At 44.2% G+C, this 13901-nt stretch overlaps 1 protein-coding gene across 1 annotated transcript in view; it reads right to left on the reverse strand.

Annotated features, from left to right (window-relative positions):
- BOD1L1 (biorientation of chromosomes in cell division 1-like 1) overlaps positions 1-13901 on the reverse strand; it is a 74578-nt gene that overhangs the window by 10439 nt on the left and 50238 nt on the right. Inside the window, exons 14-22 of the mRNA XM_006873813.1 lie at positions 13016-13076; positions 11356-11426; positions 10296-10380; positions 6053-6132; positions 3468-3552; positions 3114-3187; positions 1573-1648; positions 1457-1491; positions 83-128 (exon numbers count right to left, since the gene is read on the reverse strand). Coding sequence (XP_006873875.1) covers positions 83-128; positions 1457-1491; positions 1573-1648; positions 3114-3187; positions 3468-3552; positions 6053-6132; positions 10296-10380; positions 11356-11426; positions 13016-13076 — 613 coding nt within the window. The remainder of the gene's footprint in view (positions 1-82; positions 129-1456; positions 1492-1572; positions 1649-3113; positions 3188-3467; positions 3553-6052; positions 6133-10295; positions 10381-11355; positions 11427-13015; positions 13077-13901) is intronic.

Raw genomic sequence — 13901 nt, forward strand, 5'->3', positions numbered from 1 at the left:
ATGTTCTCCCATGTAAACTATCATACAATTCACAATAAAACATTTATAAAACAAAACAAAAACCAATGCTGTTGGTACATACCTGTTGGTGGTACTTTCGCTTTACTGCTGGGTGGAGACTGTTCTGCCTAAATTTAAACAAACAAAACCCGAAATGGGCAGTATATCAACAAGACACAGAAAAGTAGTTAACATTGTATGCAAAGGAGTTTAGGACCTCTATTTATGTATGGGGAGCACGGTGGCTCTGGAGCGTAAGCACTGTGGACTGTGAACCACAAGGTGTGCACTTTGAGCCCACCAGCTGCTCGGTGGGAGAAAGATGAGGCTTTCTGTTCCTGTAAAGATTTACAGCCTTGGAAACCCTGTACAGGGCTGCTACGAGTCAGAACTACTCGATGGTACTGACCAACATTTATGAGGTATGGAGTCTTAGGGTGGCACAGTTACGCACTGAACTACTAGTGGAAAAGTTGTTGGTACAAACTCCCCTAGAGGTGCCTTGGAAGTCTAAGGAGGCCTACTCTACATGAGTGGGTTTTTGTCATGAGTCGGACTTGACTTGACGGAGTGGGTTTTTGTCATGAGTCGGACTTGACTTGACGGCCACTCTGAACAACAATTACTTATGTGGCTATACTACGGCCCTTAACGCCAACAAGGACAACCATCTTCTGTGGCTGATTCAGTAAACTCAGCCAGTGTGGATGCCTCTGGACACACAGCCTGTCTGCCCACTGTGAGAACTAGGACTGCAGCAGGTCTCTCTCCCAGCAGCCCTGCTGCCCCACTGGGGGTGAGCACGGGAGCTAGGAGATTAACAGTCCCCAGCCCCACAACCGCTCCCCATGGGGCAAATGCACTCACACACAAAAGCTCCTTTTGTTATTTTACGACAACCACTTCATAGTCAAGAAATGGGGCTCCCAAAGGCCATGTGGCCCAGCCCAGCAGAAGTGGGAGTATGGGGGGCAGTGGGGGACCTGAGGCTTGAATGTCATTTGCTCTTGGGAGGATTTGCTTTTATTAAAATTTGCATATAATTGCAAAAAGAAATGTTTGTCAGAAAGTAACGAGATGGAGACACAGCTGAGATCCGTAAGGAAACGGCAATCTAAAAGTCACAGAAAATAGTTGATTTCCATAATTCAATCAAGCGTGACCACTAGATGATATGCCCCTCTACAATTTTCTATCACCAAACTCCTGAGTGAGGATGGAGTCAGAACGAAGAACTGACTCACATAATTATTTACCTGAAGATGCCACTAATACAAATATTATCTGAATGGTCAATGTTTTCTTTCTAAAAGCCTTTTAAACCTTTTCAAATACTTGAATGAAAAAGAACCTAGGTCAAAACACTGTATAGATTACAGTACGAGACAGTATGAATACAATAACCTTTTCAGGTCAAGAAACATTTGAAGAGTTTTCATCTTTTGCAATTACTTACAGTGCCAATGCCAGTGTCTGCTTTGGAGTCCTCTCCTGAAAAGAGGCAGAAATCCCACTTAGGAAATCAGCGTGAATATGTCACGTGTGTGAGCGGAAACCCCATGCGATACCTACTCGTTTTGAACACAGTTTCCACAGGGTGTTTACGTGGTCTGCCTCTTTTCCTCTTAATAACGACAGGCTGATCTTCCTAAAGGGGCAATGGAAAACCATCAAGCTAAATAAACAGCAATCAGTGTCTCTGCATCTTCGCCAGTTAGCATGTAGGGTCCCCTTTGTGCTAGCTGGGGTTGAGTTGATGCCGACACATGGAGAGTCCCTGGGTGCAGTGTGGAACTGAGGGTTTCTACTCAGTCTGCTCCACGGAAGCAGAACCCCCTTAGGCCTTACCTTCTGAGGTCCTGATGGGTGGGTTTGAACTGCCAGCCTTTAGGTCAGCCGTGTGTGAAACCCATTTCTGCCACCTCTGGTAGTGTAGTGGTTACAAATTGGGCTGCGAACCACAAGGCCAATAGTTCGAAACTACCGGCTCTTCCATGTGAGAGAGATGAGGTATTCTGCTCCCGTAAAGATTTACAGCCTCGGAAACCCTTTACAGGGTCGCTATGAGTCTGAACCGACTCCATGGCGCATAGCCAGCAAGCCAGGAACCTAGAGTGTTAAGCGCTGTCGGGTCAGTTCTGATTCACAGCGACCCTGTACAATGTTTGAGGAGCGGCTGAGCGGGTCTGAACCGCCAATCTTGCGGTTAGCAGTTCAGTGTTGATCCTTAAGCACCACACACACCAGGACTTCCTTCGAAAAGGGCTCAAGTTCAAGCCTTGCCACTTAGAGACCTGGGGCTGAGAGCTTCCCTTCTCTCAATGCAGGTCCCTAAATGGTGGGACCCGTGCTGTGAATTCACAGGGACTACAGGGGGCTAATGAGACAATGCCAGCACTTACTTCTCTGATGAACATAAGCCTCCAGTGAAATTAAGATTTTGTCCAACTTACTCGTGACCAAAGTTGTCTCTTGTAAGACAAAAGTAGCCCATTGGATTTCTTATACAGAGAAAACAAAACGTTTCTTGTACTCTTAAAAAATTGGCAAGCTCAGTGATGGTTCAAGAAGAGCTACAGAATTGGCTGGCCTTGTACGCCAAGGTCCTTCCCACTGATTAACGGGGTTCTGCCTGAGGCCACTGTGATTTTCCATCTGCCAGTCTCCTTGTAAAGCGGAATAGGTTGGGGGCAGGCAGGATGGGAGTGCCATCTGCTCCTGGGAGCTTTGCCTTGTGACCCTGGGTCCTGCTAGGCGCCTCTGCTTGCCTTCTGTACCCCCAGTGCTGCTCCGGCACCCATTTCACCCCACCAGGCCTCCACTTTGGGCCCACCATGGCAGTGTGAAGCTGTGACCCCGATGCTGCCATGGAGCCAGCGCTTTACGCTGACTCTATCTGGCTGTGACATATGTAGGTCTTATACCAAAGAGGAAGGAGACAAAATTAATCATAATGACACTGATAAAATGCACTGTGCAAAGTGGTGTCCTACCACACTAAAAATAAAAGAATGCCATCAAAAGTACTAAAGAAAAACTCCACAGTACGCAGTGCACTTGATTTCTGTTCTTCAGTTAATACCAAATAAGTCCATATTGAAACCGTTTCTTGCCTCCTGAGATTTGAGGCTGTCATCTTCGTTCTGCTCCGACTTTTCCCCCGTAGCATCACTGCTGCCATAGTCACCTGCAGAAAAGGGAGTCGGGTCACTGGTGGGGACCCAGGTCAGCCTGTGGCTCCCAGCCTGCGTTTTGTTAGCTAGTGAGCGGCACACTCGAGGTAGACCAGGACCCACATGAACAATGATCGCCACAGTTAAGCATCCGAGTCCTGGACTAGAAGAAAGGGGGCTCGAGGCGTACACCAGCCTGCTGGGGTTCCTGGGGTGGAGGGTGGCTGAGAGACGCTGACTCTGAGGGCTTCGTCACTTCTCAGAAGAACTGATCTAAGCAGATGTGGGGCTCACCTTTTTCGTCCATGGCCTTTGACACCATGCTGTTTGTCTTATAGTCTGTTGCAGACAGCTCTTCCAAATCACCGCAGCGCTCTGCCTATAGGGGAGTGGACATAAGAAGACGCTTCCTCTTCTAGCTGCACACCACCTGCCCCTTACCCTCCCCTACACGGCCCTCTGGATTTCAAAAACAAAGTTCGGGTTGCTTTATCAAATTGCTGATAAGAAAATGCTTTTACAGAGTAACCCTGACTGCTGCTGTGGAGACTGGATAAAAACAGAGAACAATTCTGAAGACACAAAACAATGAGATAAGGTTAACCATAAAGTACCAAAGTTATTCCCACCCCCCTGTGAAAAAGGAAGAGTCCGTCTCAGAACTCCTTCATCTGGGGCCTTGTCCGCCGGGCGAACAAGGAGTAAAGAACGAGGGACACCCCAGAGCATGCAGCTGGGGTCTATTGAGCAGAGTGCCTTCAAGAACGATTCACTCTGGAGTCCCTGGGAGATGCCAACGGTTAACAAGGTTGCGGCTAACTGAAGGATGGGAGCCCACCGGAGGCCATCTACTTCCCAATGGCAACCTTATGGAGCACTGCTCTACTCTAAGGCATGTGGTTGTCATGAGTTGGAGACAATTTGACGGCAACTGGAATTTCAGTTGTAAAGAGGTTTTGCTTCTTTTAAAAAATGTTTCATTGTGCTTTTGGTGAACGTTTACATAGCTGTTTCGTTTCCTAGTCAACAATTTCTACACAAATTGTTCAGTGACGTTGGCGGCATTCATCGCCGTGCGAGAACGTTCTGTTTCCATTCTGGTGGTTTTGAGCATGAAATGCCAAAACATTTGTACTATAATTTTATTTATGAACAGAAATACATCCTCCTGGTACAAAGTTTAAAAGGGTCTATCATGAAATTCCCCCACCACTCTTCTCCATACCAAAGGCATTAACCAAAGTGATCAGGGCCTGAGGGGAATACACATTCACATTTCAAAGTCGTCTTAAACATTCTGAAGTTTCTGGCCAACTTTCTATCAGATAAAATTAGATCCTCATTGTTTTTTTATGTAATGAGGACAAGAATGAGCACTGGCTATTTGCTGGTAATAGAAGTGGCACTTTGCCATCTGCTTCTGGTCAGTTAGTGCCTGCGTTACATACATTATCATTCTCTTGTGGCTTCTATGTGGGAATCTGAGGCAGTATTTGTTCTGGAGGGGATGATTTAAACAAAGATTAGGATAGTATGCTATAAATTCATTCAGCTGAGCATCTGCAACCTCTATTTAATTTTGAAAAATGCTGAAATTGGAAAAAAAAAAAAGAAGAATGAGAGGTCTTCTCAAGTCCTCTGTAGGGAGGAGCTCGCAGCCCTCTGAAGGCACACGACCATGACTCAGGCATCCTGAGGTGTGCTGACGGACGTCAGAGCTGGCACTGGTATTAGAGCAAACCACACTAAACCACTGCCGTGGGACTTAGATGCTGACACAAAGCGACACGGTTTCTCAGTCTCATCTTTCTCCTGTGGAGGGGTCAGTATGTTTGAACTGCTGACCTTACAATCAGCAGCCCTATGATTAACCCAAAGCGCCACCAGGCTCCAGGGCTCCCTTGATTATATATTGTTGCTGCAGTTGTTAAATGCCATCAAGTTCACTCCAACTCACAGCGACCCTGTAGAGGGTTTCCGAGGAGCAGGTAGTGGGTATGACCTGCTGTCTCTGTGCTTAGCAGTCCAGTGCTTATTCTACACTGCCACAGTAGGCGCCGAGCCAGTTCCGACCCACAGCTACCCTACGTAGGGTTTCTAAGGAGCCACTGTGCGGTTCAAACCGACCTTGGTTAGTGCTTACCTCAGAGCACCACACCACAGAGTAGTGTATCTTTCTTTAACTTTAGGTCAGAGAAAGTTCTACTCTTTCTTCCCACTGGTTTAGAGGCTGCACGGTCACACCATTAGGAAAATTCATGAAAGTCTCCAGAGTAACCAGTTTGCCTACTAGGTTCATGGTTTTCACCATGGAGCCTGGTAAGTGCTGTGTGTGTGTGTGTGTGTGTGTGTGTGTGTGTGTATTGTGGGGGAGCGCAGACAGTGTTTGGGGAGTTTCCCCCCTATGTCAGCCAGAAGAGCTCCAAATTTATGTTCCTTACATTTGGCTGCAGAAGCATCTCATGTCAGTTTTCAAACCACTGATCAGACACTGTCTGAGTCCCCTACACGCTCAATCCGCTCCCAGGGAGAGGCCTGTCATTCACCTTGTAATCCCTGTTCCTGCTGTTCAGCATTTGGATGCAAGCGTATCAGGAATGAAGCATAATACACTTTAGGAAAGAATCCTAAAGAAGGCAGTTAACAGGACTGAGCAAACACGTGAGCAATGATTTTATCTAAAAGGGATATCAACACAAGTTTGTAGTTTAGGAATTCTTAAGTGTAACGTTTGTTTTTTGTGGGGAGCCTAAAAAATATACACCTTTAATAATAAGGTGATCTCTTAGCTGAGATACATAAAAAAATTAACACATATTTAGCATGATACAATGAGGTTACAACAAAACTTTTAATTAATTTGTGGGAAACCACCATACCTTTGGATCTCGCGGGTCAGTGTCTGAGCCTAGCCTCTGTGTGGTGTCTCTTCTGGAATCCGGAGCTTCTGGACTGTCATCTGCGGGTCAGTGTGGACAGAATCACAAAGAAGGAAGACAGAATGAACACTGAAATGCAGTTCTGTCTGAGCCAGCCTGAAACGCCCTTTCTAGGTTTGTGATCCAGTGCAGCCAGGATTTATTACAAATGAACTTAGAAGTTCATTGCTCATTGAACTTCTAAGCTCATTGGTTTGAGTACTGAACACTGGCTTTTCACCATAGCAGAGTCAAAACTGGGGGTGGGGAGGATCCCCAAATGCTGGCATGTCAACAAGCAGGTTTGATGGGAAAAGCTGAAGGACACACCGCATTCCAAAAGAGGTTCTGATGTCACCTTCCTGAATGAGTGACCACCTGAGAGGCTTAAGATCATGAGGCTTTGGAATCATATTATTTGGAGGTACTAAATCCTCTGAGAACCTAAATTTCTTATTTTAAAGTGATGTGAATGTTACATAGACCACAAGACTTCTGAGACGATTACGAATAAAATAATTTCCAGGAAAAAAAAAAAAAAAAAGTCTTGGTGTGGTGCTGTAGGATAAGCAAAGGACCACAAGGTCAGTTTGAACCACAAGGTCAGCAGTTCAAACTCACGAGTTGGTGCTTGGAAACCCTATACAGAGTCTCTGAGTCAGAATCGACTCAACAGCACTTACCACCACCAACAAAAAGGGAAACATTTTAATATCCATTCTTTTTCACCCGCTCATTCAATAAGCTTTTACTGAATGTCTACTTCGTGTCACGTGTGGTGGCTCTGGAGGATAAAAACTGGACGTCAATCACAAGGTCAGCCATTCAAGCCAACAGCCGCTCCATGGGAAAAAGAGGCGGCTTTCTGTTTCTCGAAGACTGAGAGCTTTGCAAGCCCTATGTTGTTGCTGTTGTCTTTAGGTGCTGCCGAGTTGTCTCTGACACATAGCAACCCTAAACAAAAAAGAAGGAAAAGCGGCCCAGTCCTGTGCGATCTTCACAATTGTTTTTATGTTTGAGCCCATTACTGCTGCTATGGTGTTTATCTTGTTGGGGAGCTTTTCTTCTTTTTCTCTGAATGTCCACTTGACCAAGCATGTTTTTCTCTAGGGACCGGTCCCTCCTGATAACACGTTCTAAGTATGAGAGACGAAGTCTGGCCATCCTGACCTCCAAGGAGCACTCTGTCTGCACTTCTTCCAACACAGATCTGTTGGTTCTATGGGCAGCCCATGGCACTTTCAATATTCTCCTCCAAGACCATAACTCAAAAGCATCAATTCTTCTATGGTCTTCCTTATTCACTGTCCAATTTTCACATGCAGATGAGGTTACTGAAAAAAAAACAACCACCATGGATTGGGTCAGGAGCACCTTAGTCCTCAAGCTGACATCTTTGCTCTTCAATACTTTAAAGAGGTCTTGTGCAGCAGATCTGCCCAATGCAATACGTCACTTGAGTTCTTGCCTGCTGCTTTCCTAACTGTTGACAGTGGTTCCAAGCTAAGTAAAGTCTTTGACAACTTCAGTATTTTCTCCATTTACCATTATGTTCTTTATTGGTCCAGTGGTGAGGATTTTTGTTTTCTTTATATTAAGGTGAAACCCATATTGAAGACTGTGCTCTTTGATCTTCATCAGTAAATATTTCAAGTCCTCTTCACTTTCAGCAAGCAAGGTTCTATCATCTGCATATTGCAGGTTGTTAATGAGTCTTCCTCCAATCCTGATGCTATTCTAGGATCAGCACAAGGTTGGCAGTTCAAACCTACCAGCTGCTCCTTGGAAACCCTATATATGGTGGCTACGAGTGAGAACTGACTCTACCGCACTTAACAACAACAACAACAACAACAACAACGAATCTTCCTCTAATCCTGATGCTATGCTCTTCTCCATATAATCCAGTTTTAGATTTTTTTTTTTTTTTTTAGCATACAGATAGATTAAGTATGGTAAAAGAAGCACACCTGGAGCACACCTATCCTGATTTTAAACCATTTAGTCTCCCCTTGTTCTGTTCCAATGACTGTCTCTTGGTCTATGTACAGGTTCCTCATGAACACAATCAAGTATTCTAGAACACCCATTCTTTGCAATGTTAACTATGGTGGTGGTGGTAGTGTGGTGTGGAGTTGGTTTGGACTCATAGCGACCCTGTATGGGTATCCGAGATTTCCGAGGCTGTAAATCTTTACAGGAGCAAAAAGCTTCATCTTTTGCCCGTGGAACAGCTGACCTTGAGGTTAGCAGCCCGACTTGTAACCATAACGCTACCAGAACTCTTTAATGTTGTCTACAGCTTGTCATAATCTACACAATCGAAATTCTCTACATAGTCAATAAAGCACAAGATCCCCCTGATGTCACCAATGATCTCCCTGTTCCCCGTCCTCGTGTGAATCTGGCTTGAACCTTTGGCAGGTCCCTGTTTCGTTGTAGCCGTTTTTCATTATCTTCAGAACAATTTTACTTGCATGATATTATTTGATGATTTGAAATGCTCTTGAAATGTTGTTTCTGATGATGAATGCAATGCCATTCCTCTTGAATTTGCCATTCAGGTCACGGTAAACGCTATGACTGTTACTATCAAAATGGCCAATACCAGTCCATTTCAGCTCACAAACATGTTCCCTTTCATTTTGACAACTTTCGATTTCCCCAGATTCACACTTTTTACATTTCAAGTTCTGATTACTAATGGGCGTTTACAGCTGTTTCTCCTTATTTTGAATTGTGCCCCATCAGCAAAGGAAGGTCTTGATACCTTTACTACAAGTACATTTGGGTCATCAGGGTCAACTCAACTCTGAGGAGGCCGCAGTTCCCTAGTGGAATTTTGAGTGCCCATATTCTGGCAGTATACCTGAAAAGGTTCAGGTGCTAGCTATTCATAGTGTGTTAATCTTCCAGCAGAACACCTGGAAATGTTCTGCTGCTTTTCATACGGTTTCCAGTGGCTAAATATTCAGACGTCGTCCGCCTCTCCTTCTTCCTAGTCTGTCTTAGTGTGGCAGCTCAACACAGACCTGTCCCCCATGCGGTATGCTGCTGGTATTTAAACCACTAGTAGCACAGTGTCCAGAATCACAGCAACACACAATCCACCACAGTACAACACAGTGACAGACAGGGTGTGGCAAGAACCCTACACAATGTTGCCATGAGTCGGAACTGGGTAGAACAGCACTTAACAACAACAACATGCAAACAAAGTTTTCTGCACTGTGCAATATGACAGCCAGTAGACACATGTGGCTATTTAAAAGTAAATTCTTTACAATTAAATATAAATCTTTGCTGGAACAGAAAGGCCTATCTCTCTCCCATGGAGTGGCCGGTGGGCTTGAACTGCTGACCGTGTAGTTGGCAGCGCAGTGCTCATCCTACAGTGCGGTCACATTAGTTACATTCCTAAGCTCAATAGGCACATGTGGCTGGTGGCTAATAACCTAGACAAAGCAGCTAGAGATGTGTGCAATCATCGCAGACAGTTCTCTTAGAAAATCAGCACTACTGGACACAGACGGGCTCTACAAGCACATTTACAGAAGTACTTTACCCCCTCTACAGGACATCTACCTGAAGTACCAAAACAATATGATTCATCTATCATCTGACTGGTGTGGCATTCTAGGTGAAGCGCTCGATTTCAAGGCTGCTTGAACCACAAGGCTGGTGGTTCAAATTTGTCAGCTGCTCCTCAGAAACCTCATACAGGGTTGCTATGAGTCAGAAAAGACTTGACGACTCTTAACATCACCTGAGTGGGTCCAAGGTCCAAATGACAGAGGCAGCCTCTGTTTGTGTGAAGTTTCAAGGGTTAGAATATCTGTGGAGAGCAATAAAGTGTCTAGATCAAGGCCCAGAAAGGACTCTAAAGGTGTCAAGCCAGTTTGGAAACCAAGTTGTCCTTGCCAAGTTAACAATTATGACCCTCAAGAATTCTCTAGGTTGTTGGCCTACAATTTTGGGTGTGAACAGAATATGGTTTTAAAGATACTTAAAATAGGAGCAGGAGTCCAGGTGTGAGGCTGTAGAATAAGCACGGGACCACCAGGTCATTTGAACTGCAAGGTTGGCGGTTCAAACTCACTAGTCGCTCCTTGGAAACACTATACAGGGTTGCTATGAGTCGGAACCAACTCAATGGCACTGAACAACAACCAGAACGAAACAGGAGCTCATGTGTAACAAATACCCAGGTCATCATCTGAAGAGTGATAGTGCTTCTTTTGTTTTCTTCTACCCATAGGTCTCTCTTCCTCTTGGACTGAAACTTCAACCTAGAATTAAGAATGATTGTATTAAAGGCAACGGAATCTGGACCCAAGTCGACTGAACTGGTGACACATTAGATTCTAGTCATGGGGAAGAACTTATTTACACATGCAGTTTTAAAGAATTGAATCTAAAGTAATAAATACACTTTTGGTTTCTAGATTTGGATTTAATTCATATTTAAAGCTTGAGTAGTTTCTTTGGATTTAAATGTAAATCCATACGAAATAGGCACATTATTTTTGGCTATACGTTGTGTTTCAGTAATTCTACACCATGTTTTAAAAAATATATACTTTTTCATATTAATAGCTCTGAAGTCATGACTATGTCTTACAATGGATGGCCTGCCGTAATGTAGATGGCAGTGTTTTTCTCCTTTTAGGAGCCCAATAAGTAATGGTGCTTACGAAAAAAATTTAATGGTATAACATAGACATGTTAAAGAAAAAAATTGTGAGGCCACTCCATAATAGGAACCCAAAAAATTAGTACAATTACATACTGCTGCGTCCTGGTGTGGCGCTATAGGATAAAGCCCTGGACCACAGGGTTGGTTTGAACTGCGAGGCTGGTGGTTCAAACTCACTAGTTGCTCCTCAGAAACTCTCTACAGGGTCTCAGTGAGTCAAAACTGATTTGACGGCACTTAACAACAACAATCGACACAGTGTCAACAACAATGGGCTCAGAGATGAAATTAACTATGGGCATGGCACAGGACCAGGCAGTGTTTTGTTGGGTTGTACAGAGGAACCAACTCAAAAAGGCACCTAACAGCAACAACTAAAGGGAAATGTTGTTGTTATTAACCATTCTTTGTTGTTGTTGTTGTTATTAACCATTCTTTTTCACTTAGTCATTGAATAAACATTTACAAAAATGTTTACTTTGCGTTAGGCAAGCAAGTCTTTCTTTAGGCACAAGTGAAAATATTGTGTATGAAACTCGAAATACTTGAGTTCATTATGAAAACGCACCTCTTTAGAATTTGCTTCAGCACTGTGACCTCGCACAGCTTCTGTGTTGTCTTTTTTCCCACTGGAAATTTCTGTAATAAATGGAAAAAGGAAATGGAAACACTGAAGGACTTAATCATTGAGATACATTCTCTGCGGGGAGCAGGCAGGGAAGGAAGGGACCTGAACTGATACTTTCACTGAGCACCTGCTAGGCACCAGGCCTTCCAGTTAGAGCGAACAAGGTCTTGTCAGAATGCTTGCAGGATGCATTCAGGTGTTTCACCATAGAACAGCTCACCATTTCTATGCTTTGATACAAGTTAACAGGGCTCAAGAGGACAAGTCACATGCATGGGGTCACAATGCAGACTCTACAGACCCGATGTTAAAAGTCACTTCCCGCCTTGCTCATGCAGCTACACAGGAGTAAGAAGTGCCCAGGGAACACAGAGAGGCATCACGGCTGAGACATCAGATTAGCAAACACTTACACTCTGACACCGCCACCTAAGGGTGAGGTGTAGAGTGACAAATGGGACAGTCAAAAAAGATGAAGAGGTGTTCATTAACCCAGAGACTCAAGACACAAACACAGGACGCAGGCCTTGGGAAACAGAACAAGATCCCACGTGACAACCACTCTGTGTAGTTTGGAAGAGTTGCAAAATATCTAAATGCTCACTGACAAAAGCAGCAAAAATTAACTGTGGGATATTCACACCATGGAAGACCAAATGGCAATGGAAATGAAGCAACAAGCGCTATACATATGAACAAGGGCAAATCTCAAAGCTTAATGCTGCGTGAAACACTGAAGAGAAGAGGGTTTAAGTGTGGCAGCGTTTACCTAAAGCACATACCAGGAAGCCACAGGTTGTTTATGGAAAAATGAAGCAAATGCCTACTAGTGTCCTCAGTGGAGTGGGATGGAGGGGAAAGAGACTGGGGGGGTGTAGTTGAATTCCACTGTATTTGTAACATTAAAAAAATATGAAGCAAATATACAAAATTGTATTATGACGAGGCTTCAAAAAGTTCACAGGAAAATTCCTATTTAGAAAAATATTCCTAAGATATTTTAAAATTCCATTTCTCCACGAACTTTGCGAAACCCCGTTGTATGACAAACAGAAGTGCAGTAACAGGCACACTGTGTTGGGTGTTTACAATGATCTCTGCCTTTACTCTGACTGGAATATGGCGTGACAGGGACATTGAGGTTCTGTAAGGTGAGATCAGACAATTGGATTGAGTCATTTTAGGGCAGACAAATGAAAAGCCCCCAGCAGCCATCAACTGATTCGGCCATAGTGACTCCAAGTGTGTCAGGAGTAGAACTGTGCTCCACAGGATCTTTCAAGGCTGATTTTCTGGAAATAGATTTCCAGGCCTTTTTTCCAAGTGACCTCTGCGTGGACTTCAGCCCTCCAGCTTTCAGGCAGCTGAGGACATTTACTGTTTATAGCACCCAGGGATCCCCTGTTTAAGGCAACCCACATCAAGTCTAGGCTGCATGGGCGTAAGCTCTTGGAGCCCGAGCTTCCTGAACCTGAGCGGTGTGATGCTGTCAACGCTCACCTGACCACATCAAGTGAATTAGATGAAAGTCTCCGAGGCACTCAGCAAATGGAAATGACAATCAATATTGAAATGATGACTCTGAAATTCATTAACTTACCTTCTTTGTTACAAGATTTGCTATGAATTTCTTCATTTGTTCTTGACTCTGAATTTTTGACCTAAATATATAATATAAAACATTATTTATGAAAATTATCAAGAAAAACTTGGAAAGCAGGGGACAAACAGGAAGGTAACTTCCACAATCTGGCTGCCTGCTTGAGCAAATGCCCAAAGGAGCAGGAGTATTGGGTTCAAGGGCATACTCCTTTCCAGAAAGTTCTGGTGGCCACAGCACTGCACTTACTCTTCTTGTCTTTAAAATCATTATGGATAAAGAGCAGGAAATAACAGAGATAAATGTTCTATGAATTCTATGAATCTCCTTCATATCCAAGAATCCTTCACGAATTTGCTATGCATTTCCTGTTTGGTGCAAATCAAAGTCTATCCACTTGATTTTTCACTGTGGGGAAAGTCTCAAGACGATTCTGTGGCTGTTGGTTGCCCCCAGGGTTTCTGAGGCTGTGACTTTTCAGAATCAGCGCACCAACCAGTCTTTCTTCTGAGGCATCTCTGGATGGGTTTGCACCCCCCGACGAGTACCCCAGAGCACCACCACTGGATTCCAGCAGCCTACCTGGACCCAGTTTCCTTAGATGGAAAAGACAGCGGTGTGATGGGACGGGAAAAGAGATGAGGGGGCACAGGGGAAGGAGCTCTGTGGATTTTGGCTGCATTTACAACTTTTTACATGTTGCAATGTAAAACAGAATTGCACCTAGTGGGACCTCTCCTCCTTATTCAGCAAACTGTGTGCAAGAGGGCTTTAAAAAGTCAGTAGATCAAAAAGATGGAGACAGTCTACATGCCCATCAGCAGAAGAATGGTTAAACCAACTTTGGTGCATTCACACAACGGAATACTACAAAATGGTGGAAGAA

The sequence above is a fragment of the Chrysochloris asiatica genome, unplaced genomic scaffold (genome assembly GCF_000296735.1).
Source record: "Chrysochloris asiatica unplaced genomic scaffold, ChrAsi1.0 scaffold00256, whole genome shotgun sequence".
Lineage (NCBI taxonomy): Eukaryota > Metazoa > Chordata > Mammalia > Afrosoricida > Chrysochloridae > Chrysochloris > Chrysochloris asiatica.